The following is a 26,752-nucleotide window of genomic DNA, read 5'->3' on the forward strand; positions in this document are numbered from 1 at the left end:
ATCTAATCTTTTAAGTTTTAAAGCAACCAGGTAACAGTATCTCATGGCAGCATTCTAGAATTTTGAAGTGTAATATAAAGGATTATGATGTATGGGAAATCCAAGTTGGAAGGTACCTGAAGTACGGATGAAATCAGTTTGCAGCTACTGACAGTAGGAAGGAACATATAAGTTGTGTATTACAAACAAGAAGAGCCAAAGTAACAGGCTTGGAGAAATGAAGTTAAAAGGATTAGACGGAGCTCCTGAATAGAAGTGAAAGATCAACGTCATTTCACTAAAATGGCTTCGCGACAGCCTTTCACTGCAGATGACTTCAGTATCTACTATGTCCTGTGAGCCTCTGTCTACTACAGTTTTCTAGATAAGCTTAGCTGAGCTGGGGTGGGGTGGGGGAAGCCATGCTTAAAGGGGTCAGGAGGTACATGCCGAATTTTGAATGGATTCCTCAGGGTTGACCCATTGGAGGTCTCCCAAAGGGAAGGGATGGGACGATGTTATTTAATATCTAGCCAATAGTTATTCCTAAAGAGTGACAGCCCAGGGCCTCCTGTGACATTGGTAAATAAAAGGGGAAATGTCCCTCCGTGTAAAAGAGAGCACTTTTCAAACTGGCAGAATTGTAAGTAGAGGTACTGACATGAGGTAGCTGTCTCCTGGAGTCCCAATTTTAGATACTACATGGAAAGAAAACCCAAAAGGATGAAGATACTGGGCAGCCTGGTACAGTAGCCAAATTACAAAAGGAAGCTCTGTGTGGAAAGAAGAGGACCCTCTCCTCTGTGCAGGTCTGGTTGATCCACATGGACACACGAATTCCGTAGCTACTGTTAAGGACATCCTGGATCAGTCATTTCTTTAAAGAAATTTTTTTAGGTTACCATTAACTATGTAACCTGTGCCTCGTTCCTTGCATTGTTTAATCCTCACAATCCAACAATCCTATAAGACAGGTAACACTATTCCTATTTTATAGATGAGAAACAGATATGAGTCCCAGATCATGTAACTAGTAAGTGACAGTCAAAATTTAAACTAAATGCTCTTTCTCTCCCCCTCTCTATGTATGTGTGTGTGTTTATATATGTATGTATTATATATACATATATAACATACATATGTATGTGCTCTTAATATATGTATATATTCTCAATATGTGTATATATTATGCTCTCAAATGTATATATGGCATATATATGTATATACAAACACGTATATACTCCTAATATTTGATATACAAATCCAAATAACTTGACAGACAGATGATGTGTAGGTAGATAGATATCCCTTCTCTCTATGTGCCACTGTACATGCCTTAGTATATTACCATGGGCAAATGACGAAACCATTTATTTACACATGATATCTCACCTGTAAAACAGGATTTAAAAATAACTGTACCTACCCCATAGAATTGTTGAAAGAATTAAATGGGAAAGTTCATGTTAAGTACTTAACATAGTGTCAGGTCAATACAAGATAGCTATTGTTATTAACTACTATCTATTGTTATTATTATTACTGCTAATAATAATTAAGTTACTTGCCCAGCAAAAAAGGAAATACTTTGGTATTTAGAGAGGAAGTCTGCATTTTAGCAAAGCAATTCTAGGTCTCTGAAAGGCCAGTCTTTTCTGTCCTCTTGCTTTGGTTTTAGGAAGAAACTTTATCTCTGCTTATTTGGCCGCAGGCACTGTTCAAAGAGTCCCAAACAAAGTAATGCAATTTTAGACTCCAAGTCCGAATACTTCTGTCTTTGATAGGGAATGTATTGGGTGGAAGTCTTATGAAGGACTCTTCTTTGTGTCATTAGGTTGAGACGGCCTTATTTCATTTGTACGTATTTTGTTTCCTCAAAATGCTTTCCTTTCTTTCCATGTGGCACCAACACAGCACAGAGTGCACAGATCACTATGACCCCTTTCCAGTTAACGAGGCTGATGAGAACCGGCCCCATTTCCAGGGCGTGACTGGTCTGCGGAACCTGGGCAACACATGCTACATGAATGCCATCTTACAGTGTCTCTGCAGCATCTCACCGCTGGTGGAATACTTTCTCTCTGGAAAGTACATTACCGCTCTTCAAAAGTAAGACCCTTTGCCATCCCTGCAGCTGGGCCCTCACCCCTGCTCTCCAAGGTGAGGTTAGGGAAGGGACCCTCTGGAGTCCCTATGAAGGGCTAAACCAGTTAGGAGAGGCTGCAGTGCCCCAGATCCCATTTCTAGGGTGAGTAAAACGGGAAGGTCAACCAAGAAATGGATGAAGCTTTGTTTGGGGTCTGATGCCACATGCTTAGCCAGAATCATTTCCCTTCCTTCTTCCAAGGGATTGCAGTGAGGTTGCCACTGCTTTTGCCTATGTGATGACAGATATGTGGCTTGGAGACTCTGACTGTGTCTCACCAGAAATATTTTGGTCAGCTCTTGGCAAACTCTACCCAGCATTTATGAAAAAGACGCAGCAAGATGCTCAGGAATTCTTGATTTATGTCCTGAATGAACTTCATGAAACTCTGAAAAAGGTAAGTAGAATTAATGGCCTTGAAATAGACCTTTAGCTGTATCAGCAACTTTCACTTTTCATTCTTTCATTTGTTCAGTCAGTATGGCCTACTCTGTGCTGAGCACAGGTGCTGGGGTCACTATGGGGAGCATTCAGGTTAGTATTTGAATGGGCCTGTATTTCCCAAACTTAGCTGTTTATCAGAATCACCTGGGGAGATTTTATAGCACAGCTTCCTAGGCCCTCTGGTGTTATTGAATTAGAATGTCTGGCTTGTCTTCTGGGAAAACTCACTTGGGATTTCCAGTAATCAGCAGGTGTGGGGACCACTGGTCTAGTTCCCTTTGCGGTAACATCTGCATTGAGCATTTTTTTAGAGTGAAAATTACATTTTTTTATAAAAATATATTCCTCATGAGGTATAATATATAAAATTCACAACTTAAAACAAGTGTTCTTGGTAGTTACAAACCCGAGGAAATATTAAGCTTGGTGTGAGGTGAAAGGACAGATCTGTAAACTGCAGTTTCATCTTTATACTAAATGTGCCTAACCTGAGTTCTTCACTGGATTAGGACATACATTGAATAAAACATGAAATTGCCAGTTACTAAGGAGGTTGCCTTTATTTATAAGACTCACTACCTTCAGCCTTGATCTGAGACCCACACTCTCCAAAGATATGCCCTAGACTTTATGCAGTGTCTTTGTGCTGCTGTTAGCTTACCTCATAGCCAGGAGACACTTATCACGAAAGACCACAAACTATTACTGTTAATTCCTCTCATCTGCAATCCTCAGCTCCATTTTTAATTTTTACTGAGATATTCACAGCAGCACTTTTTTTTAGCCAGAGGGGAGGGTGATGGTCAGTAAAAATCACTGAGGTCCTCATCTGCAGCCAGTCTGAAATAAATAGCATTCTGGTTCTCAAGGTTAAACTTGGAGTTAGAGGCATCAAACTACTGTCAGGTGGAAGACACGGGCAGGTGGGTGTGATGAAAGAAGCAGCCAAAGCGGAGCCTGGTGCACAGTTCCAAAGCAGAGCTGACTGTGGAGCTAATGCACCTTCAGAATGTATATTCTGCTGAGGCTGTAGAATCACGGGTCAGGGTGTGCTCCCGGAAATACTGTTCCTGAGCACCAGCTAGATGCAAATCAGGCTACAAGGCTAGTGAAATCGGGCTGCCTCTGGAGTTTAAGATTTGCTCTTTAAAAAAAATTTTTTCTAACAATAAAAGAAGAGGCTAAGGAACATAACCTGAAGGGACTGGAGGAGAGGTCCAATTCCTTTATCTTACCTCTAGATCAGCTTGCACGACCGGAAGCTAGTTTGCAGCTTACCCTCTTCCCAGGAAAAACTGCCTGCAGGACCCTATATCACATTGTCATTTACTGTCCGTTTATGGTACGGACATGTGTTTTACCAGGGTTAGGGTGTCCTCATTCCTCAGCTTCACTTAAAGAGGGAAATAGCTGCATTATCAGAAATCACACATGTTATATGCTCTTAAGAAGATCTTATTCTGTTTATTGTCTGAATCCAAAACTAAGTGGTTTTGGGTAGCATTCTGTTAGAAAAATCAGGTCAGTCTATTAAAAAAATTTTGATAACCAGTAGTTGATTTGGGGTGAATTTGTTCCTTTATTCAGTACCACCGAAGAAGAGCATATGAAAAAAGATCTATTCCGAGATCCTGCAGGAAGATGATTGCCAACGAGTCCTCCATCATCACCCGGCTGTTTGAAGGGCAGCTCAATTATAGCATCATATGTTTAAAGTGTGAGAACTGTACCTACAAGAATGAAGTCTTCACCGTCCTCTCCCTCCCCATTCCATCCAAATACGAGTGCTCTCTTCAGGTAGGGATTCTTACTCCTGGAGACTTCTTTTGTCTTTCTCTGCCCCAGCCCTGGGTTTTCCCAAGGCTGTTTCCTACATTTTCTAGTATGAGGGGAGCTACTTTATAACTTGAAAAAATTGGAAACCCGTGATGAAAATGTTTTGTAGAAAAGTGACATACAGCCAAAAGTTACTATGAATTCAGATGTATCTCTAAATGTGCTCAATGAAAGAGCCTCACTGTAAAACTGGAAAGATGGGTGGGCTTTATTCAGTCTATTGAGATGGCTTGGTGCATATAGGGAATTTACACTTATAAAAATTTTATGGCCCTTTCTCATCCCAGAGGTCTGTAGGTACATATTAGGAAATGACCTTGACTCTTATTCTTGAGCTCTTATGTTTTGGACAAAAGCTGAGGAATCTGGGGGGAAAGATAGAATGGAATAGTGCCTTAGTTTACCTCTCGAATTTTCTTTACCATAATACCAAAAGTTAATCTGTAAACGGAGGAGTGGTGGGAGTGGGTGGAAGGTGGCAGTAAAAGCCAGGGAACTGTGAGGAGGCAGGGAGCAATAAGTTTCCTTGCAGGAAAACACACATTTATATTTTTCTTCTTAAATTGCTAAAAGTCTTCAAGTACCAGAGTTAGAGAAAATAATCCTACTACTTATTCAGAACTGGGCTTTGTTCTTAGATCAAACTGCTAAACACTACTGAAGATAATTCCAAAGCCTCTAAGTGAGGTGCTGGCAATCTGTGCTCATCTTCCTCTTTAGGTTAATGGTTTGCAGAGTGGGGAGCCTGGCTGGTTGAAGATGTCTCCTGTGGGCATGAGATCTAATTCCCTCTGTTCTGCTGTCTTTATTATGGGCCACCCCCAAATACAGGGATACGGTCATTTTTCAGTCCCCAGATCACTTTTCTGAGGAGATGAGTAACTTAAAGCAGCTGCCTGACTTGGTTAGTGGAAATTGCATAGTTGGTATTATTCTGAAACAAACCAGAAATGTTAAAATGCTGATTCAGAGATTAGAAATGAGATGGACATTTGGATCTATTTCGGTAACTCAGTGAGAAGGCAGCACCTCCTTTGCCAGGTGGACTATATCCAAGCTGCAGCTTGCGGCGCTGGCATCTCTTTGGACTTAACTTGGAGAAAAGCACCGAGGATTACATTTCTGCAGCTCTTTCAAAGTTCTAATATAGACAGGACCCCAGGTTGCAGTGGATTCAGTTTGGTCACCAAATGCTTTTTTCTTCAACAGGACTGTCTCCAGTGTTTTTTTCAACAAGACACACTGACCTGGAACAACCAAATTTACTGTTCCTTTTGCGAAACCAAGCAAGAAACAGCTGTGAAGGCCAGTATTTCTAAAGCACCAAAAATAATTGTCTTTCACTTAAAAAGGTATGGATTTTAACATTTTGTGAGCAGATTTTTTGAACAGCTTTATCATGATATAATTCACATACCATGCAATTCACCTATTTAAGTGTACAATTCAATGGTGTTGAGTATATTACATTAATTTTTTAAAATCTGTGGTAAAATATATATAACAAAATTTGCCATTTTAACCATTTTAAGTATATAGTTTCACTGGCATTAATTACATTCACAGTATTGTGCATCGATTTTCCAAAACTTTTTCATCACCCTCAACAGAAACTCTGGAACCATTAAGCAATAACTCCCCATTCCTCTTCCCTCCCAGCCCCTGGTAACCTCCAGTCTACTTTCTGTGTCTATAAATTTGCCTGTTCTGATACTTCATATAAGTGTAGTCACACACCATTTGTCCTTTTTGCTGGCTTATTTCACTTAGCATGTTTCCAAGGTTCATCCTTGTTGTGACGTGTACCAGAAGTTCATTCCTTTTTATAGCTGAATAATACTCTATTGTATGTATGTACGTCATATTTTGTTTGTCTGTTCAACTGTCGATGGACATTTGGCACTCACTTTGAGTGCTTTTAAAAAATAAATTTCCGGGCTTCCCTGGTGGCGCGGTGGTTGAGAGTCTGCCTGCCAGTGCAGGGGACACGGGTTCGAGCCCCGGTCTGGGAAGATCCCACATGCCACGGAGCAGCTGGGCCCGTGAGCCACAATTACTGAGCCTGCGCATCTGGAGCTTGTGCTCCGCAGCAAGAGAGGCCGCGACAGTGAGAGGCCCATGCACCGCGATGAAGAGTGGTCCCCACTTGCCGCAACTAGAGAAAGTCCTCGCACAGAAACGAAGACCCAACACAGCCATAAATAAATAAATAAATAAATAAGTAAAAATTAAAAAAAAAAAATTTTCCTATAAAGATGTTATAAAATAAATAAATAAATAAATTCCCTAGCTCTACCCTTGGGGATTCTGTTCGCACAGGTCTGAGGTGGAATCTAAGCATCACTATTTAAATTTTTAACACCCCCCCACCACACCGCGCTCAGTAATTATTTTTATTTTTTATTTTTAAATTTATTTTTGGCTGCATTGGGTCTTTGTTGCTGTGCGGGCTTTCTCTAGTTGTGGAGCATGGGTTGCGGTGCGCAGGCTTATTGTGGTGGCTTCTCTTGTTGCGGAGCACGGGCTCTAGGGCACACGGGCTTCAGTAGTTGTGGCTCGTGGGCTCTAGAGCACAGGCTCAGTAGTTGTGGCACGTGGGCTCAGTAGTTGTGGCCCGTGGGCTCTAGGGCGCAGGCTCAGTAGTTGTGGCACATGGGCTTAGTTGCTCCGCGGCATGTGGGATCTTCCCGGGCCGGGGCTCGAACCTGTGTCCCCTGCATTGGCGGGCAGATTCTTAACCACTGTGCCACCAGGGAAGTCCCAGTTTTTATTTTTAAAAGTTACAAATCTACAGAAAATTTGAAAAGGTATATAATGAATACCCATATACCCTAGAATCTTCATTAGTTGGTGCCACTTTGCCACATTTCCTTTTGTTCTTCCTGTCTCTTTCTCCCTCCAGCCCTCCCTTCCATTTTATTAGCTGAACCGTCTAAAGTAAGATGCAAACACCATGGCATTTCATGCTTACATACTTTAGCATGTATCACCTGAGAATAGGACATTCTCCTACATAATCACAACACCATTATCATATAGCCCAAGAAATTTAACAATAATTTTATATCACCCAAGATACAGTCCATATCTAAATTCCCCCATCCCCAAAATATCTTTCATAACTTTTCTTCCAATCTAGCATCCAGTCAAGGGTCATACATTGCGTTTGGCCGTCTCTTTAGTTTCTTTTAATCTAGAAGAATCCTTCCCTCTTTTTTCATATTTAAACATTTTTTTCTCATTTTGAGTTTGTTTAGATTATGTCACCCATCCTGGATTTGTCTAATTGTTTCCCCATAGTTAGATTCAGGCTAAACTTTTTTTTTTTAGCAAGAATTTTTGCCATAGCTGATGTTATGGACTCGTCATTACATTACATCAGGAGGCAAATCATAAAAGTTTGTCCCACTATTGGTAATGTTAAGTTAGATCACTTAGTTAAGGTAGTGACTATAAGATCTCACCATTTTAAGGTATAGTAGTTTTCCCCTCTGTAACTAGTATCACTCTGGACTCATGGATATTTTTAAACTTAATTGGTTTAATATCCATTACTATTATCATTCTTCTCCATGTTCAAATTATTCAAAGTTGGCCAGTGGGATTCCCTTCAAGCCAGCTCCTGTGACCCCATTAGTTAATTTAAGTTTACTTACATATATAAAATGTATCCTTCTTTTATATAGTTCTATGAATTTTGATAAATGTAATGTAACCATCACTGCCAACAGAGATTCTTTCCATCACCCCAAAAAGCTTTCTCATGTTCCTTTATAATCAATTCCTTCTCCCACCCTCAGCCCCTAGAAACTTCTGATCTGATTTCCATCTTTATTGCCTTTTCCAGAATGTCGTATGTTATACCATATGTGGCCTTTTGAGTTTGGCTTCTTTCACTTAGCACAATGAGATTAATCCATGTTGTGAAATGTAGTCATGGTTCCTTCCTTTTGACTGCTGTGTAGTATACCCTTTTATGAATGTACCAAAATTGTTGATCCATTCACTAGTTGATGAACATCTGAGTTGTTTCCAGTTTGGGGCAGATACGAATACAGCTGGTATAAATTTTGCATATAGGTTTCTGTGTGGATATAAGTCTTTGTTTCTTCTGAGATGATACCTAGGCATGGGATTGCTGGGTCATATGATATGATATTCCCTTAGTTTTTGCAAACAAGATTTCTTGCTTTCTGGCACAGGAAAATCTCAGCCTCACCCAGTAATTTCCCTTCCCCCGACCTAAACCAGCTGTTTTTCCAAAATGAACATAATTTATTCTTTAAAAAGCTCTGGGGTGATTCTGATATGAACTCAGATTTGGGAACTGCTGATCTGTATAACACATAGAGAATGTGACAAGGTTTTCACAAAATTTTATCTTATTAAAGATATATTAGGGCTTCCCTGGTGGCGCAGTGGTTGAGAATCTGCCTGCCGATGCAGGGGACACGGGTTCGAGCCCTGGTCTGGGAAGATCCCACATGCCACAGAGCAGCTGGGCCCGTGAGCCATAATTACTGAGCCTGCGCGTCTGGAGCCTGTGCTCCGCAACAAGAGAGGCCGCGAGAGTGAGAGGCCCGCGCACCGCGATGAAGAGTGGCCCCCGCTTGCCACAACTAGAGGAAGCCCTCGCACAGAAACTAAGACCCAACACAGCCATAAATTAAAAAAAAAAAAAAAAAAGATATATTAAAACCTCCAAGTTGGAAAACAGGACACTGCGAAGACAGTGTGTGCTGAAATCAACATAAGGAAAAGCTGAGTCAGCTTGGTTAGAGTGAACAGCATCAGATGGAGGGAAGACTTCTGGAAGTTATCAATGTGATTTCTACTCCCCCCGATGCTGAGCTTGGCTTTATCCCTTTCTTTTTCTCCCGCTAGATTGACTCTACCCTGTCTCACTCCCTGACTCAGGCTCTTGGCCCACTTCAGCCTCAGTTTTGGCTGTGGAGATTCAAATATATGTAGATAAGAAAAAAATAATTTATGTATAGGTCTACACCAAATAATCTTTCCAAGAAATTACTTTTAACTATACTTGGAACTTGTGAAGGTATGTGGACTTCATGAGTGGTTCACAAACTTACTTTCTATTTTACACATTTATTATATCTCTGCAGGTTTGACATTCTGGGTACAATGAAAAGGAAACTGAGCACAGATATTCATTACCCGCTCACTAACTTGGATCTTACTCCTTACATTTGTCCAGTTTTTCGGAAACATCCTAAATATAACCTCTGTGCAGTGGTGGTGAGTAAAATACTGAAACTATTTAAAGTAACACAGGTTTAAAGAAAACTGTAGAATTATCTGCTTGAATGACTACTACTTCTATCTCTCCCTGACTTCTCCTATACTGCCCTTTTTAAAACAAAATATAGAGCCTGGAAACTCCCTGCTTTGACCTTGAACAGTAGAGCAGTGAAAGAATACATGAAAGAATACAATGTCCTCTATGCTGCCTCCCCACTGTCCCTCTACTCTATAATACTACAGAGTATTTATTTATTAGTATTTATACTAATAAATAATACTATAACAATAGTAGAGAGAGGCTATTTCAGATCTAGGGACATTTGTGAGCTGTGCTCTGGGGGCAGCAGAAGTCGGTTCCAATAGCTTTATGTTGAATAATCATGAGCCCCTCTACGGTGAAAGCCCCAAACACGAGGTACATGGTAGTGATAGACTCACTGCCTGTGTGCATCAGTCCTAAGGAAACTCTGGGGGTTCCCTCTGGCTCTAAATCAACTGTCATCATTGAAGGAAAGAAAGCATGGAGTATAATTCAGACCAAATCGTCTAGAACTTCCCACAGCATCAACCACCCCAAGCACCAGGCCATTTTCTGGGTTTCTATTCTGGATCACAGTGTTAAAGATCTGCTTCAGAACATTCAGATTTCAGTTGAACCTGGAAGTCCAGTTGTGTCCAATGTCAGATGGGCGGGGCTCCCCCTGGAGCCCAGTATGATTCACCAGAGCCCTCCAGGGTACTGAAGTCTAATTTCCCTTTTTGGCTTATCACTGAATTAATATAAAATGTTGATCCCACTGGTCTTTCTCTTTAACATCTCTCAGAACCATACTTCAAACTTAAAAAAAAATCCTTCTTTACTTTTTCCTTTTTACTTCAAGCCTTGACATTCTCCTTTCTAATTTATCCTGCCCTTAAACATGATTTTCCTTCTCTCACTCACCAATTTGGAAATCTAGAGTGACATCCTCTTCCCTATAATAATAGACTCTAATGTGAATTCCAAAATGATACGTCCCCCCCTATATTTTACTGTTTTAACATCTCATTATAAGTGTTTCTGCTTCAAAAAAAATCCAAAAGCAGAATTATTAAAAATTATGTGGTAATTATCTACAGTTACATAAAAAGAGTCAACCAAGCTTCCTATAAATTCTTAATCCTTTTAGTGTTTAAATTATTAGTTAATTGAAGGGTAAAAATTGGTTTTGAAAGAGAAATATATCTAGAATTTGCTGCAAACTGATGATTGATCAGAAACAAGAACTAAGCATCTTAGAAACTACAATGTATGGTCATAGGGAAAGGCCATCCATAGCTCTGTTACTCAAGGTATCGTCCCCAGGAGACACCTGTTAGGAATAAGGAATCTCAGGCTCCACCCCACATTTACTGACTAGAAACTTGCATTTTATCAAGATCCCCATATGATTCGAATGCATATGGAAGTTTGAGAAGTACTCAGCTAGACCAGAAGGGAAGGATTACCTCCACACCACCCTTAACAGAGATTTATCCAGCTTTTGAATAGGCCCTTAAAGAGCTTCCTGCTTTATAAGGAAGGCTCTTTATCTGCCAGATTTGTTTGGTTTATTTTACAAACATATAGTGCTTGCTATGTACCAAGCACTGTTCCAAGCACTTTATGCATAATCAATCATTTAATCCTTATGTAGCCCTGTGAAGTGTAGGCACTATTATTATCCCCATCTTACAGAATGGGAAAAAGGAACAGAGGTTAAATAATCTGCTCCAATCTACTGCCTACAAAGGGCAGAGCCAGGACCTGAAGCCAGGCAGGCTGGCTCCAAACTGTCCTGCTCTCACTGCCATGTTATGCTGCCTCTGACTGTTAACTTGTCTCTCTGTATGGGGCACAAATTTACCTTCGTCCTTGTAACTCCTTCCATTTGTCCTAATTCTGTCCTCTGAGGTAGTAATAGTAATATGTACGTGGATTTTTGGTTAACAAATGCTTGTACATATGTGTTAGTTAAACAACACATTCTTCTTTCTTATACATGATGACCCTTCAAATATTTGAAAATAGTGATCATACACCAACAGTGTTTACCTCCTTCAACGCTTTTCAGATGATTGGCTTCTAGAAAAACTTTTTTAAATTATGAAATATTTCGGGCACAGAAAACAGAATACAGTAAGTGTGCACACAGATGTTAAGAATAGAATATTGTAGGGCTTCGCTGGTGGCGCAGTAGTTGAGAATCTGCCTGCCAATGCAGGGGACACGGGTTCAAGACCTGGTCTGGGAAGATCCCACATGCTGCAGAGCAACTAGGCCCGTGAGCCACAACTACTGAGCCTGCGTGTCTGGAGCCTGTGCCCTGCAACAAGAGAGGCCGTGATAGTGAAAGGCCTGCACACCGCGATGAAGAGTGGCCCCCGCTTGCCGCAACTAGAGAAAGCCCTCACACAGAAACAAAGACCCAACACAGCCAAAAATTAATTAATTAATTAATTTAAAAAAAAAAAAAAAGAAAGAAACAACATACTCCAAACCAATGATAGATTGCTCCAGGCAAGGGGAGATGAAAAAAATTAAACAAGTCCAAATTTAGTTGAGGGAATACCTTTAAAAAAAAAAAAAAAAGAATAGAATATTGTAGAAAACATCAAGCCCCTGTGTATCTTTAACAACCCCACTCCCCTCCCTTCTCTGTCCTGAATTTGGAGGGAATTAGACCCATGCATTCTTTAGTATGTGTCTATACTATACTTTCACACTTTTATCACACATGTGTGATATAGTGTGTTTTGCGTGTTTTATAAATCTAGTATCATTAACTGTGCATATCCTTCTGTAACTTTTTTCCTCAGCATTATTTTTATGATATTAATCCATAGTGATATATTAGCTTTAGTGCATACATTTACCTGCATTTACTAATTCGTTGTGTCTATTTATTTATCATTTCTCCTGTTGCTGGACAGTTAGGTTGTTTCCAGCATTCTGCTCCTACAACTTTGTGTAATGCATTGTCATGTGCTAACACATGAAACTTTATATATACGTGTGTGTGTTTGTTCTCCCAGATCACATTTTGAAGATAACTGACCTGAATCTCTCCTTTAATCTATTAACATAAAACACTTAATTTCTTTTTTCTTTGCTAAAAATGTTTTCACATTTTTTGTATCTATTTTCACAGTCGAGAAACTAACGTGTAACTTTCTCATAGTGTTCTTTTCTGTTTTTGTCTTGAGGATCAGCCTGTTTCTAGCCTCATAAAATAAGCTGGCCATTCTTTTCTATTCTTTGGCACAGTCTGCAGAAGATAAAAATAACTTGTTTTTTGAAAGGCTGGTAGAATTAAACAAAAAACTATCTGGTCCTGAAATTTTTATTCTTGGTGGGTGGATTTTTAAATATTTTTTCAATTTGCTTTAGCCAGGATGAGACTATTCAGGAGTTTCTCTTTCTTCATTTTTGAGAAAATAAACTTTTTATTGAGATAAAACATACATATAGAAAAATGCAAGCCATGAATGTAAAACTCAATAAATTTTCGTAAAGGTAACCTGCCCATGTAACCAGAAAATAGTCCAAGTAGAATATTACCAGCACCCTAACTGCCCTTGTGCCCCCTTCTAGTCCAGGAGACCACTGGCTGCTAACAGAATAGGTTTTGCCAGCTCTTGTGCTTTATAGAAATGGAATAATACTGTGTGTACTCTTTTGTGCCTGGCTTCTTTTACTCAAAATTATGCAACATTCATTCCTATTGTTGCATGTATTATAGTTTGTTCCTTCTCGTTGCTCTATAGTATTACACTGTGTGAAAATACCACAAATTGCTCTACCCAAAGATCATGAAGACACTTACCTATTCTATCTTATAAAAGCTTTGTTTTACTTTAGCATGGTTTAAAAAATTATATTTAAAACTTCCCACTTTTTACATTTTCAAATTTATTGGCAGAAAATTGCTCACATTATACTCTTGACATTTTAATATCTCTATGGAATTCTCAGTTCTCCCTTTGTTTATTCTTAATATTATCTGTGTCTAATCTGTTTTTTCTTGGTCAGTCTTGCCAAAGTTTATCTATTTTGTTATCTGAAAGAACCAGCTTGTGGTTTTGTTGATTCTTTATTCCTTTGTGTTCTATTTCATTAATTTCTGGTCTTTATTTCCCTTCTTGTACTTTCTTTGAGTTTCCATCAACATGTTATTTAGAGGTGCATTTGAAAAATTCCAAACATAATTTTATTTAGTCATCTTTTTGTTACTAATTTCTAACTTAATTGCATTCTTATCAGAAAATATGGTCCAAATGGTATCCATTCTTTGTACGTGTTGATACTCACTTTGTGTCATAGTTTTGTGTGTGCTTGAAAAGAATTTTTAAATTAGGTTCAGGGTTCCATATGTCCATTAAATATAATTCGTTAATTGTGTTGTTTGAATATATACTCTTAATAAGTTTTTGTTTGCTTTAACAAGATTAATAACTGAAAGATATATGATAAAAAAGACTGTGATTTTGCCACAATTTTCCAGTAATTGTCATAATTTGAAGCTATGTGTGCAATTTTATATCTTTGTAGTGAATTGTTCCTTTTATCATGCTAGGGGAATCTTTTATACTTAGCCATACTTTTTCACTTAAAGTCTGTCTAGTCTGATATTGAAAAAACTATTCCAGCTTTCTTTTGGATGATATTATTTGTTCTTTTTCTGCCCTTTTCTTTTGTTTTCTTCCAGTTTTATGGAGATATAATTGACATACAGCACTGTATAAGATGTACAGCATAATTATTTAATCATGAAATTATCACAATAAGTTTAATGAACATCCATCATCTAATATAAATACAAAATTAAAGAAATAGAAAAAAAGTTTTCCTTGTGATGAGAACTCCTAGGATTTATTCATAACAACTTTCATATACGACATACAACAGTGTTAATTATATTTATGTTGTACATTTCATCCCTGGTACTTATTTATCTTATAACTGGAAGTTTGTACCTTTTGACCACCTTCCTCCAATTCCTCCTTCACCCAGCCCCCGCCTCTGGTAACTACAAATCTGGTTTCTTTTTTTTTTTTTTTTTTTAAAGAAATCACATTAGGATTTTCTTTTTGGTTTCTTTTTCTATGAGTTTGTTTGTTTGTTTGTTTTTCAAGTATAATTGACTTAAAACAATATGTTAGTTCCTGTCACACAACAGAGTGATTTGATAGTTCTATACATTTCAAAATGATTACAGTAAGTCTAGTTATGCTATATCACTACACAAAGATATTATATAGTTATTGACTATATTCCCCACACTGTATATTTCACCCCTGTGACTCATTTGTTTTGCAACTGAAATTTTGTACCTCTTAATCTCCCTCATGTCTATCTTTCCTTCGCCTATGCCTCTCCCTTCTGGCAACTACCTGTTTGCTCTCTGTAGCTATAACTCTGTTTCTGTTTTGTTTGTTCATTTGTTTTGTTTTTCATATTCCACATATAAGTGAAATTGTATAGTATTTGTCTTTTGCGGGCTGACTTATTTCACTTAGCATACTACCCGCTAGGTCCAACCATGTTGTCACAAATGGCAAGATTTCATTCTTTTTTTTTTTTTTTTTTATGGATGACCTGTATTCGATTGTGTATATACACCACACATCTTCTTTATCCATTCATCTATTGATGGGCACTTGGGTTGCTTCCATATCTTGGCTATTGTAAATAATGCTGCAGTGAACATAAGGGTGCATATATTTTTTCAAATTAGTGTTTTGGTTTTCTTTGGATATATGCCCAGGAGTGGAATTGCTGGATCATATGCTGGTTCTATTTTTAATTTTTTGAGGAATCTTCATACTGTTTTCCATAGTGGCTGCACCAAATTACATTTCCACCAACAGTGTACTAGGGTTCCCTTTTCTTCACATTCTCACCAACACTTTATCTTTTTTAATAATAGCCATTCTAACAGGTGTGAAGTGATGTCTCATTGTGGTTTTGATGTCCATTTCTCTGATGACTAGTGATATTGAGCATTTTTTTCATGTACCTGTTGGCCATCTGTGTGTCTTCCTTGGAAAAAATTCTGTTCAGCTCCTCTGCCCATTTTTTAATAGGGTTTTTGTTTTTTGGATGTTGAGTTGTATGGGTTACTTATATATTTTGGATTTTAACCCCTTATCTGATATATCATTTGCAAATATCTTCTCTCATTTAGTAGGCAACCTTTTTGTTTTGTTGATAGTTTGCTTCACTATCCAAAAGCTTTTTAGATTGATGTAGTCCCATTTGTTTATTTTTGCTTTTGTTTCCCTTGCCTGAGGAGATACATGCAAAAAAATATTACTAAGACCAATGTCCAAGAGCATACTGCCTATGTTTTCTTCTAGAAGTTTTCTGGTTTCAGGTCTTACATTTAAATCTTTAATCCATTTGAATTTATTCTTGTGCATGTTATGAGAGAGTAATCTAGTCTGATTTTTTTGCATTTAGCTGTCCACTCTTCCAACACCATTTCTCTAAGAGGCTGTCTTTTCCCCATTGTGTATTCTTGTCTCCCTTGTCATAGATTAATTGATCATGTAAATGTGGGTTCATTTCTGGGCTCTCTATTCTGTTCCACTGATCTGTGTGTCTGTTTTTGTGTTAATTTCTCTTTCTGATAGTTTGTTGTTAGTGTACAGAAATGCAGTAGGTTCTGTATATTAATTTTGTATCCTGCAACTTTACCGAATTCATTGATGAGTTCTAGTAGTTCTTTGATGGCATCTTAGGATTTTCTTTTTTTAATGCTATTTATTTAAAAAAAATTTATTGAAGTGAGTTGATTGTTGTGTTAGTTTCTGCTGTACAGCAAAGTGAATCAGTTATACATATACATATATAGACTCTTTTTTTAAGCTTCTTTGCCTATATAGGTCATTACAGAGTATTGAGTAGAGTTCCCTGTGTTATACATACAGTAGGTCCTTATTAGTTATCTATTTTATATATAGTAGTGTGTATATGTCAATCCCAAACTCCCAATTTATGCCCCTCTCCTTACCCCCCGGTAACCATAAGTTTGTTTTCTACATCTGTAACTCTATTTTTTTTGTAGATAAGTTCATTTATACCCTTTTTATAGTTTCCACATATAAGCGATATCATATGATATTTGTCTTTCTGTCTGACTTACTTCACTTATTATGACAATCTCTAGGTCCATCCATGCTGCTGCAAATGGCATTATTTTGTTCTTTTTTATGACTGAGTAATATTCCATTGTATATGTGTACCACATCTTCTTCGTCCATTCCTCTGTTGATGGACATTTAGGTTGCTTCCATGTCCTGGTTATTGTAAATAGTGCTGCAATGAACATTGGGGTGCATGTATCTTTTCAAATTATGGCTTTCTCCAGATATATGCCCAGGAGTGGGATTGCTGGATCATACAGTAGCTTTATTTTTAGTTTTTTAAGGAACCTCCATACTGTTCTCCATAGTGGCTGGACCAATTTACATTCCTACCAACAGTGTATGAGGGTTCCCTTTTCTCCACACCCTCTCCACCATTTATTGTTTGTAGATATTTTGATGATGGCCATTCTGTCCAGTGTGAGGTGATACCTCATTGTAGTTTTGATTTGCATTTCTCTAATAGTGATGTTGAGCATCTTTCTCATGTGCTTTTAGGCCATATGTATGTCTTCTTTGGAGAAATGTGTATTTAGATCTTACACCCATTTATTGTTCAGTTGCTTCTTTTTTTGATATTGAGCTGCATGAGCTGTTTGTATATTTTGGAGATTAGTTCCTTGTCAGTTGCTACGTTTGCAAATGTTTTCTCCCGTTCTGCAGGTTGTCTTTTTGTTTTGTTTATGGTTTCCTTTGCTGTTCAAAAGATTTTAAGTTTATGTAGGTCCCATTTGTTTATTTTTGTTTTTATTTGTATTACTCTAGGAGGTAGATCGAAAAAGATCTTGCTGCAATTTATGTCAGAGTGTTCTTCCTATGTTTTCCTCTAAGAGTTTTATAGTGTCTGATCTTACATTTAGGTCTTTAATCCATTTTGAGTTTATTTTTGTGTATGGTCTTAGGGAGCATTCAAATTTCATTCTTTTACATGTAGCTGTCCAATTTTCCCAGCACCACTTATTGAAGAGACTGTCTTTTCTCCAGTGTACATTCTTGTCTCCTTTGTCATAGATTAGGTAACCATGGGTGCGTGGGTTTATCTCTGGACTTTCTATCCTGTTCCATTGATCCATATTTCTGTTTTTGTGTCTGTACCAACTGTTTTGATGACTGTAGCTTTGTAGTATAGTCTGATGTCAGGGAGCCTGATTCTTCCAGCTCCGTTTTTCTTTCTCAAGATTGCTTTGGCTATTCATGGTCTTTTGTGGTTCCATACAAATTGTAATATTGTTGTTCTAATTCTGTGAAAAATACCATTGGTAATTTGATAGGGATTACATTGAATCTGTAGATTGCTTTGGGTAGTATAGTCATTTTCACAGTATTGATTCTTCGAATCCAAGAGTATGGTATATCTCTCCATCTGGTTGTGTCATCTTTTCTTTCTTTCATCAGTATCTTATAGTTTTCTGAGTACAGGTCGTTTGCCTCCTTAGCTAGGTTTATTCCTTGGTATTTTATTCTTTTTGATGCAATGATAAATGGGATTGTTTCTGGGATTTCTCTTTCTAATTTTTTGGTTTGCTATTATTTGTTGAGGATTTTTACGTCTATGTTCATCAGTGATATTGGCCTTTAATTTTCTTTTTCTGTGATATCTTTGTCTGGTTTTGGTATCAGGGTGATGGTGGCCTCATAGAATGAGCTTGGGAGTGTTCCTTTTAATGTGTTAAGAGATTTCTGTGTATTAATTTTGTATCCTATAACTTTACCAAATTCATTTATGAGGTCTAGTAGTTTTCTGGTAGCATCTTTAGGATTTGCTATGTATAGTATCATGTCATCTGCAAACAGTGACAGTTTTACTTCTTCTTTTCCAATTTGGATTCCTTTTATTTCTTTTTCTTCTCTGATTGCCGTGGCTGGGACTTCCAAGACTATGTTGAATAATAGTGGCGAGAGTGGACATCCTTGTCTTGTTCCTGATCTTAGAGGAAATGCTTTCAGTTTTTTACCATTGAGAATGATGTTTGCTGTAGGTTTGTCATATATGGCCTTTATTATATTGAGGAAGCTTCCCTCTATGCCCACTTTCTGGAGAGTTTTTTTTTTTTTATCATAAATGGGTGTTGAATTTTGTTGAGAGCTTTTTCTTCATCTGTTGAGATAATCATATGGTTTTTATTCTTCAATTTATTAATATGGTGTATCACATTTGCATAAATTGAAGAATCCTTGCATCCCTGGGATAAATCCCACTTGATCATGGTGTATGATCCTTTTAATGTGTTGTTGGATTCGGTTTGCTATTATTTTGTTGAGGATTTTTGCGTCTATGTTCATCAGTGATATTGGCCTTTAATTTTCTTTTTTTGTGTGGTTTTGATATCAGGGTGATGGTGGCCTCATAGAATGAGTTTGGGAGTGTTCCTTCCTCTGCAACTTTTTGGAAGAGTTTCAGAAGGGTAGGTGTTAACTCTTCTCTAAATGTTTGATAAAATTCACCTGTGAAGCCATCTGGTCCTGGCCTTTTGTTTGATGGAAGATTTTTAATCACAGTTTCAATTTCAGTACTTGTCATTGATCTGTTCATATTTTCTATTTCTTGCTGGTTCAGTCTTCAAAGGTTGTCCTTTCTAAGAATTTGTCCATTTCTTCTAGGCTGTCCATTTTATTGGTGTATAGTTGCTTGTAGTACTCTTATGATCCTTTGTACTTTTTTTTTAAAATTTTGGCTGTGAAAAGTCTTAGTTGTGGCACTTGGGATCTTAGTTGCTGCATGTGGGATCTTTAGTTGTGGCATGTGGGATATTTTAGTTGTGGCATGCGGGCTCATAGCTGCATCACGAGGGCTTCTTATTTGCGGCATTCGGACATCCTAGTTGCAGCATGCAGACTCTTAGTTGTGGCATGCATGCGGGATCTAGTTCCCAGACCAGGGATCAAACCCAGGCCCCCTGCATTGGGAGCATGGAGTCTTACCCACTGAACCACCAGGGAAGTCCCATGATCCTTTGTATTTCTGTGGTGTCAGTTGTGACTTCTTTTTCATTTGTGATTTTATTGATTTGGGCCCTCTCTCTTTTTTTCCTTGATGACTCTCGCTAAAGGTTTCTCCATCCACACTGCATTAGGAGGCAAAACTCGACTTGAAAAACTTATAGTCTTTGGATCCAATATGTTAAGAAACATCTCATGTATGGTTGTCCTCTCCTCAGCAGTGGGAGCCATTTTCAGTAATGACATGGAGCTGAAGGCGACCCTTCTCCCCTTGTTCAATTCTCCTTGTCTAAAGAGCTCTTCTTCCTCTGGGCTTTCAAGGGTGAGTGGATTTACAAATGCCCGCCCTTTGTTTTCAGAATCACGAGCCACCATTACAAATGTCACATCCAAAACAGGGGAAAATTCATTGTCGTGTAACTGGAACATATGCATCCTCACTTCCATGGACGTCTTCCCAACCCAACTAACATGGCCACTGAACTTGATGTCCTGTTCTGGGCTTAAGCTCTTCTTACACATATCAATCCTGTCCACCAGGGCTGTAACTATTGATAAAGGAGACATCTTAGCTGAATGTTTTTTGTTGTGCATGTAGCAAATAAGAACTCCTAAGCTGTCAAGATCCTCAAGAATCCTGCCAAACCTTACAGTGTTTTGAACAGTCAAATACTTCTCTCGTAATTCAGGCTGACTGCCCAAAGGTAAGAGAACTTCAGTGTAACTGTCTTTCATTCTCCTAGGTGGCAGTCCTTCCTGTGACTTAGCCAAAATCTATGAAGTAATTTTCTTTCCTCCATTGCTTTCACATGCTCTCTCCAGTTTGTGGATGCTCCTACTATCTCCTGCAACTTATCTGGAATTTCATGAATGTGGAAGACTCTCTGTTTCTCGGGATTCTAAGATCCTTGAGTCAGTTCTCTGATGGGAGCAAGGAGCCCTTTACTCAGGGTACAAAGCTGCAGCACTGCCCGCCTCATCGCGCTTGCCTGCTGCCGCGCACATGACCACAGACCTGGGCTCTGTGTGCCGGTCGGTGGAGGGAAGTTGAGGCAATGGATGGCAGGAGAGGGAGAGGGATAGCGGGTGCTGGACTGGACCTTGCTCCCCAGGACCTCACCCTTGCAGTGTGGCCATGGGAGGGGGCAGGGGCAGGCTAGATTTACCAGGATCTTTACCAACCTTTTTGCAAACTAATCTCTATTATATATTACTTTTTCATTTGTATTCAATTTTATTTATTTGTGTAGGACATATTTCAGTAGACTTTTCAACAAGGGTCTCTTATCCTGAAGTCTCCCAAGTCTTTGATTGAAAAAGTCTTTAGTTTACTTTGATTCTTGAATAATTTAACTAGAGACCAAATTCTAGATTATTTTCTTTTATCATTTTGAAACTATTTTATTATTTCTGTTTATATGGCTGCCATGGAGTTCTACCATCATGTTATTCTTTTGTAGGTAATCTTTTCTTCTTGTTGCTTTAAAAACTTTTCTCTTTGTGTTTGTTGTCTTGCAGTATTATTTTTATTTATCCTTGGTTCACTGTATTTCCTAAATTTGAAGATTCATGCCTTTCATTAATCATTTCTAGTCATTATCACTTTCAATACTGTTTTGCTCCTATATTCTCTAGAACTTCTACTAGGCATATACTGAATGTTCTCATTCAACTTTTTTTTTTTAAATTTGTGGCTGCGTTGGGTCTTTGTTGCTGCACGCAGGCTTTCTCTAGTTGCGGCGAGCGGGGGCTACTCTTTGTTGCAGTGTGTAGGCTTCTCATTGTGGTGGCTTCTCTTGTTGTGGAGCACGGGCTCTATGTGTGCGGGCTTCAGTAGTTGTGGCTTGTGGGCTCTAGAGTGCAGGCTCAGTAGTTGTGGTGCACGGGCTTAGTTACTCTGCAGCATGTGGGATCTTCCCAGACCAGGGCTTGAACCCATGTCCCCTGCACTGGCAGGCGGATTCTTAAACCACTATGCCACCAGGGAAGTCCCTCATTCAATGTCTCGTCGCTACTACACTCAGGGTAATTTCCTGTTTTGTTTCTATAGTTTATTCATTCTCTCTTCAATTCTATGTACTATTTACTCTCTACATTAAATTTTTAATTTCAAGTATTTATCATTTCTGAAAGTTCTTTTTAGGTTTTCAGTTTGCTTCCTTTTCTTAAATGTCTATATACTTTCTGTATAGTCTCTATTACCTAAAGTCCTTGGAGTTTTTAATCTTGCTATTTATTGCCTTCTCTTACTCCTGGTGAATTGTTTCCTTGTCTGTTCTGTAATATTGAATTTTGAGTTCAGCATCACTGGGTTTTATATGTGGGTATCCTGTACAGCCTGAATTAAGGTGCATCAATCAGAAAGTAATTCTCTTTTCTTTTGCCAAGCAACCCGAAAATACTTTTCATTCTCACCTTAAATTCACAGGATTCTGAGACACAGACGGTAGTATAAATTTGAATCCCAAACCAAAGAGAAGCCAGGTCTGTGGTAACGACTTTCCAGGAATGACTTTTATTCTTTGTACCCAAAGCCTAAGCTAAGCACTGGAGGATGGATTTGTTCCCCCCTAGTGTATTCTTTAATTGAGGGTGACTCTCTTTAAGAGGTGTGGCTATGTGTGTGGATTTCAATCCAGCTCCTCACCTTGCAGGGACTTAAGACTTTACCACCAGCCCTTGTGTGACCTTTAAAACCCAAGCACTGTGGTTCCAGGGACCAGGAACTGTCTTTGCTCTCAGGCAGTCACAGCATTAACCACACATCATGCTAATCTTTTATTTCCTCTGTTCTTGGCCCCTGGAGATTACTCTCACTATACAATCTTTAAAGTTAGCCATATATTTTAAAGGGTATTTACCATGTTTTATCCAGCATTCTGTTTTATTTTTTTTGGCTGGTTGAGTCTTCGTTGCTGCACATGGGCTTTCTCTAGTTATGGCGCACGGGGGCTACCCTTCGTTGTGGTGCATGGGCTTCTCATTGTGGTGGCTTCTCTTGTTGCGGAGTATGGGCTCTAGGTGCATGGGCTCAGTAGTTGTGGCTTGTGGGCTCTACAGCACAGGCTCAGTAGTTGTGGTGTATGGGCTTAGTTGCTCTGCGGCATGTGGGATCTTCCCGGACCAGGGCTCGAACCTGTGTCCCCTGCATTGGCAGGCAGTTTCTCAACCACTGTGCCACCAGGGAAGTCCCTATCGAGCATTCTTTACAGTTTCGTAACTAAGGCTTTTAGGCTAGCTAATTGTCTGCCAAAATTACTGGGAATGGAAGTCTAGAATGATGCTTCACCCTACCCTATTCTACTATGTCAATTTTTTTTGTTTACAGTGTCATCAAAACAGAACATATTCCAGCCATAATCTGTCTAGTCACTTTAGAACATTACTTCATCATCTGGATCCACCAGATGTTTTGTTTTTCTCAAATTACATCACACTATTATGGGCACCATTTTATAAATAAGGAAGTTTAAGCATATCAGCTTAAGGTCACATGGCCAAGACCAGGACCAGAGCCTGAATCTTTAAAATGTCAGCTTTGGGATATTTCTCTAAGGTGTAACAGGAGATGTGGGTAAGATGAAGGTCTAAGGGAACACTTAATAAGTACCTCCTATGTGCTAGCACTATAAGAGAAACAGTAGTTGTATAAGACAAGGTCTTATTACCCATTTTAAAAGATAGGGGAATTAAAGCTCAGAAAGGTTAAATAATTTCCTTAAGGTCATTGTGTAGTATTAGAGCTGTATTCATAAAATTGACTAGAAAAATCCATTTTCTTCCCTCTACCCCAGCGGTCAGCAAACTTAAAAAGCTAGATAGTAAATATTTTAGGATTTGCAGGCCATGTAGTCTATAGTCTCTCTTGTTTTACACTTGTAGTGTGAAAGCAGCCACTTAAAAACATAAACAAGTGAGCATGGCTGTGTTCCCATAAAACTTTAAGGACATTGAAAAATCTGAAGTTCATATAATTTCACACGTCACAAAATATTATTCTTCTGATTTTTTTCAACCATATAAAAATATAAAATGCATTCTTAGTTCACAGGCCATATAAAAACAGGCAGCAGGCTGGCTTTGACCCATGGGCAAATGGTGTGTCAACCCCTGCTCTATGCCATACCACCTTCTGAGAAATGAGGTTCTCCAATGCCTTTGTTTCAAACATTGCTTTACTGGGTTAGGGAAGACATGGGAAAAAGAGAATAGAACAGGTTCTTTTCTGGGCCTTGGATGACCAAGGGGGCTGTTGCTGTACAACCTCCTCAAACTGTGTGGTAGCAGAGTATGCAGTTGTTTTAATGTCTTGTTCCAATGTTAAATGTCTTTTTTCACGTCTATCTTAGACTGTCTTCAAAATTAAACTATAAGCTCATTTAGGAAAGATGACTATTTTCTTATTTTAAAATTTCCTTTGATGTTTAATAGTCTATGTACAGTTGGTGCTCAGTATTAACTGATAAATATTAGAAGATGCCAAATACTATCCTATTTCATTCACAGAGTCTATTAAATAATCGATGGACACAATATATAACCATTTCACTGACATGAAAAATATACCAGTCAGGCTATATGTATGATTTAACGTAACGTATGATTTCCTTTTAATCCAGTATAAGGGACAATTATAAAAATATTTCTTGGCCCTACCGTTTTGGTTCTAATAGTTAAGGTAGTCAAATGTAAATACTGTGTGACATTCCTTTCTCCCGTAGAACCACTTTGGTGATCTGGATGGTGGCCACTACACTGCTTTCTGCAAAAACTCAGTGACTCACGCCTGGTATAACTTTGATGACACACGAGCCAGTGAGATTCCAGATACTTCAGTTCAAACCGCTACAGCATATCTCCTGTTCTATAGCTGCCAGCCCTTTTCTATACCTATACAAAAACGCAAGAGCTAGGAAAATGGTGTTTCCTGAAAATTGCAAAACTAGCAATTAGAACCTAGTACTTAAGTTTTGCTTTGTCATTAAAACTCTTGCAACTTACTTGCATCATTGACATTTTTAAGTCTTTCTGGCATGTTATGCAACCTTTCACAAGGTAAGTCTATAAAAAGATGGGTCCTGGCCCACTGAAAGAGGCAGCATGAAAATGATGCAATGCTAACAAATGGGGACCTTCAAAGCAATCAGATTATAAGTATTGTGTTCGGGTTTCAAAGTACGGTGTTTATTAGTGTGTATTTTTATCATAAACTATCTCATAATAATTATATATATCCAACAAATTATTTTCCAAAGATACTTCATGGAGCTAAACCAAAATAACTTTTGTTCAAGTGGCTCTGTGAGGTTAGGAATGTGATTTGAAAATATTTAATTGTTCAGATAATTTAGGCAAGAAACTATAATCTCTCAGACTAATTGTAGAACATGAAAAGTTGTCAGTTTCACAATTCAACACCATCCTTTCATCTTCTTCCTGGGAGTCCACTAATGGTGACATCTTTCAGAAGCACCTTTAGAATCTTGTCTTTATATGGAGTGTTATATATTGACTTTAACTATAACAACTAAGTCCCTGAGGTAAATGATAAATTCTAAGCTCCTCTATCCCTTTTAATACATCACTTTGTAAAGATGTGGTTTATAATGCAGTTCACTTTGCAGTCATGTCTGACTCTTCTCTTTTTATCTTAATCCTAAGAATTCTACTACTCTTGATAGAATGAGTCTGGGCATTAAGTTATTTATATCTTACTCTGACTCCCAACTCTGAGAGAATCATAAGTGCTATATGCAGTTCAGGGTCAAGGTGAAGGACGAGTGGAATCAAGTGATGCAAAGGAATAAGTGTACTAAATTTTAAGTCACTGTAGTGGTATAAAGAGTGTATGTATAAAATCTATAATTCTACTGTTCTATGTTTAATAATATAAAATTAAAGACAGAACACTTACAGGGTTTTAAATTATTTTTCTCATTAAGATTTTAATGTAGGTGTAAATGAAAATTCTCATTTAAAAAATTAAAGAAAAGTTTCCATTTATTTTTTTAGAATAAAGATTTAGTGCACAAATACAGCCCAAAGCCAACAGAAAAATAGCTTTGCCCTGTCATTTCCCTAGGAAAGCACTGCAATTACTCAGAATAGGCCAAAAGGAAAGAAAAAAAAAAAAAAGCAATCCTGAGTTCTAGGCTTCACAAAAGGACCACATATTATACTATGTACATTGATTTGATGTGCAAGTGTGCAATAAATATATACACATACATTCCTATCTGTTTTACATCATTCTAGAGTATTCATAGATCAAGCTGGGATTTAGAAATATGAAAAGGCCATAACAGTAAAAAGGAAAATAAAGGATACAATGGTTTTTAGACCAGTAGAATAATTATGCTTAGCTAATTATTTTAACTTTGGAGTAAACTAAAAAAGTTGTTTTGAAATAAATGGTACCTGTAAGGAATGCTTGCTTACTGCAATACTTGTTAAATGTTCTTGGTCAGTTTTCTGATAATAGCACTGACCTGAAGTATATGGTATAGTAACACAACTCTCACTGTCCTAGATATTCCTTTAAATGGCCAGCTATAGCTATCCAGAATCTTTAAGCATTTCAAGAGTTGTGTTGCTCAGCCTGTTAAAAGATAACTAGCTTATAACCTACTTCTCCTTATGTGGCTACATCAGTTACTCGTGGTCCCAATGACGTATAAAAGAGGATATAAGCTGCTGAAGATTTCACAGAAGAAACGGAAATATCAGAAACTTCATGATCATCAAATTTAAACCACCGCTGTCTTGCTGCATTTTTACAATAGGCAGTGTAGTGGCCTCCATCCAGCCCACCATAGTGATTCTGTGCCAAACAAGACAGAAAATCAAATCAAATTGAATTATTTAAAATATGTCAATAATTTCAGACTTATGTTGTTCTTACTTTCCTATGAGGTAAGGAACCACTTGAAACTTGGTTTTTTAGTTTGCTTCGAAAGAAAACGTATTTAGTTTAATCAG

At 38.1% G+C, this 26,752-nt stretch overlaps 2 protein-coding genes and 1 pseudogene across 2 annotated transcripts in view; 1 reads left to right on the plus strand and 2 right to left on the minus strand.

The window, feature by feature from the left end:
• Positions 1–282: 282 nt before the first annotated feature.
• Positions 283–24,769, plus strand: USP50 (ubiquitin specific peptidase 50). The gene is made up of 7 exons (XM_057543723.1): positions 283–335; positions 1,894–2,088; positions 2,327–2,522; positions 4,157–4,366; positions 5,615–5,757; positions 9,529–9,661; positions 24,496–24,769. The coding sequence occupies exons 1-7, from the start codon at positions 283–285 to the stop codon at positions 24,685–24,687; spliced, it is 1,122 nt and encodes a 373-aa protein (XP_057399706.1). The 3' UTR covers positions 24,688–24,769.
• LOC103004087 (acyl-coenzyme A thioesterase 9, mitochondrial-like) lies at positions 10,963–20,754 on the minus strand (annotated as a pseudogene).
• Positions 24,770–25,756: 987 nt separating the features above from the next.
• Positions 25,757–26,752, minus strand: part of USP8 (ubiquitin specific peptidase 8) — a 61,452-nt gene continuing 60,456 nt past the window's right edge. Inside the window, exon 19 of the mRNA XM_007170411.3 lies at positions 25,757–26,594. Within this exon, the coding sequence (XP_007170473.2) occupies positions 26,409–26,594 (186 nt within the window). The 3' untranslated portion in view covers positions 25,757–26,408. The remainder of the gene's footprint in view (positions 26,595–26,752) is intronic.

This window comes from Balaenoptera acutorostrata, chromosome 3, assembly GCF_949987535.1.
Source record: "Balaenoptera acutorostrata chromosome 3, mBalAcu1.1, whole genome shotgun sequence".
Lineage (NCBI taxonomy): Eukaryota > Metazoa > Chordata > Mammalia > Artiodactyla > Balaenopteridae > Balaenoptera > Balaenoptera acutorostrata.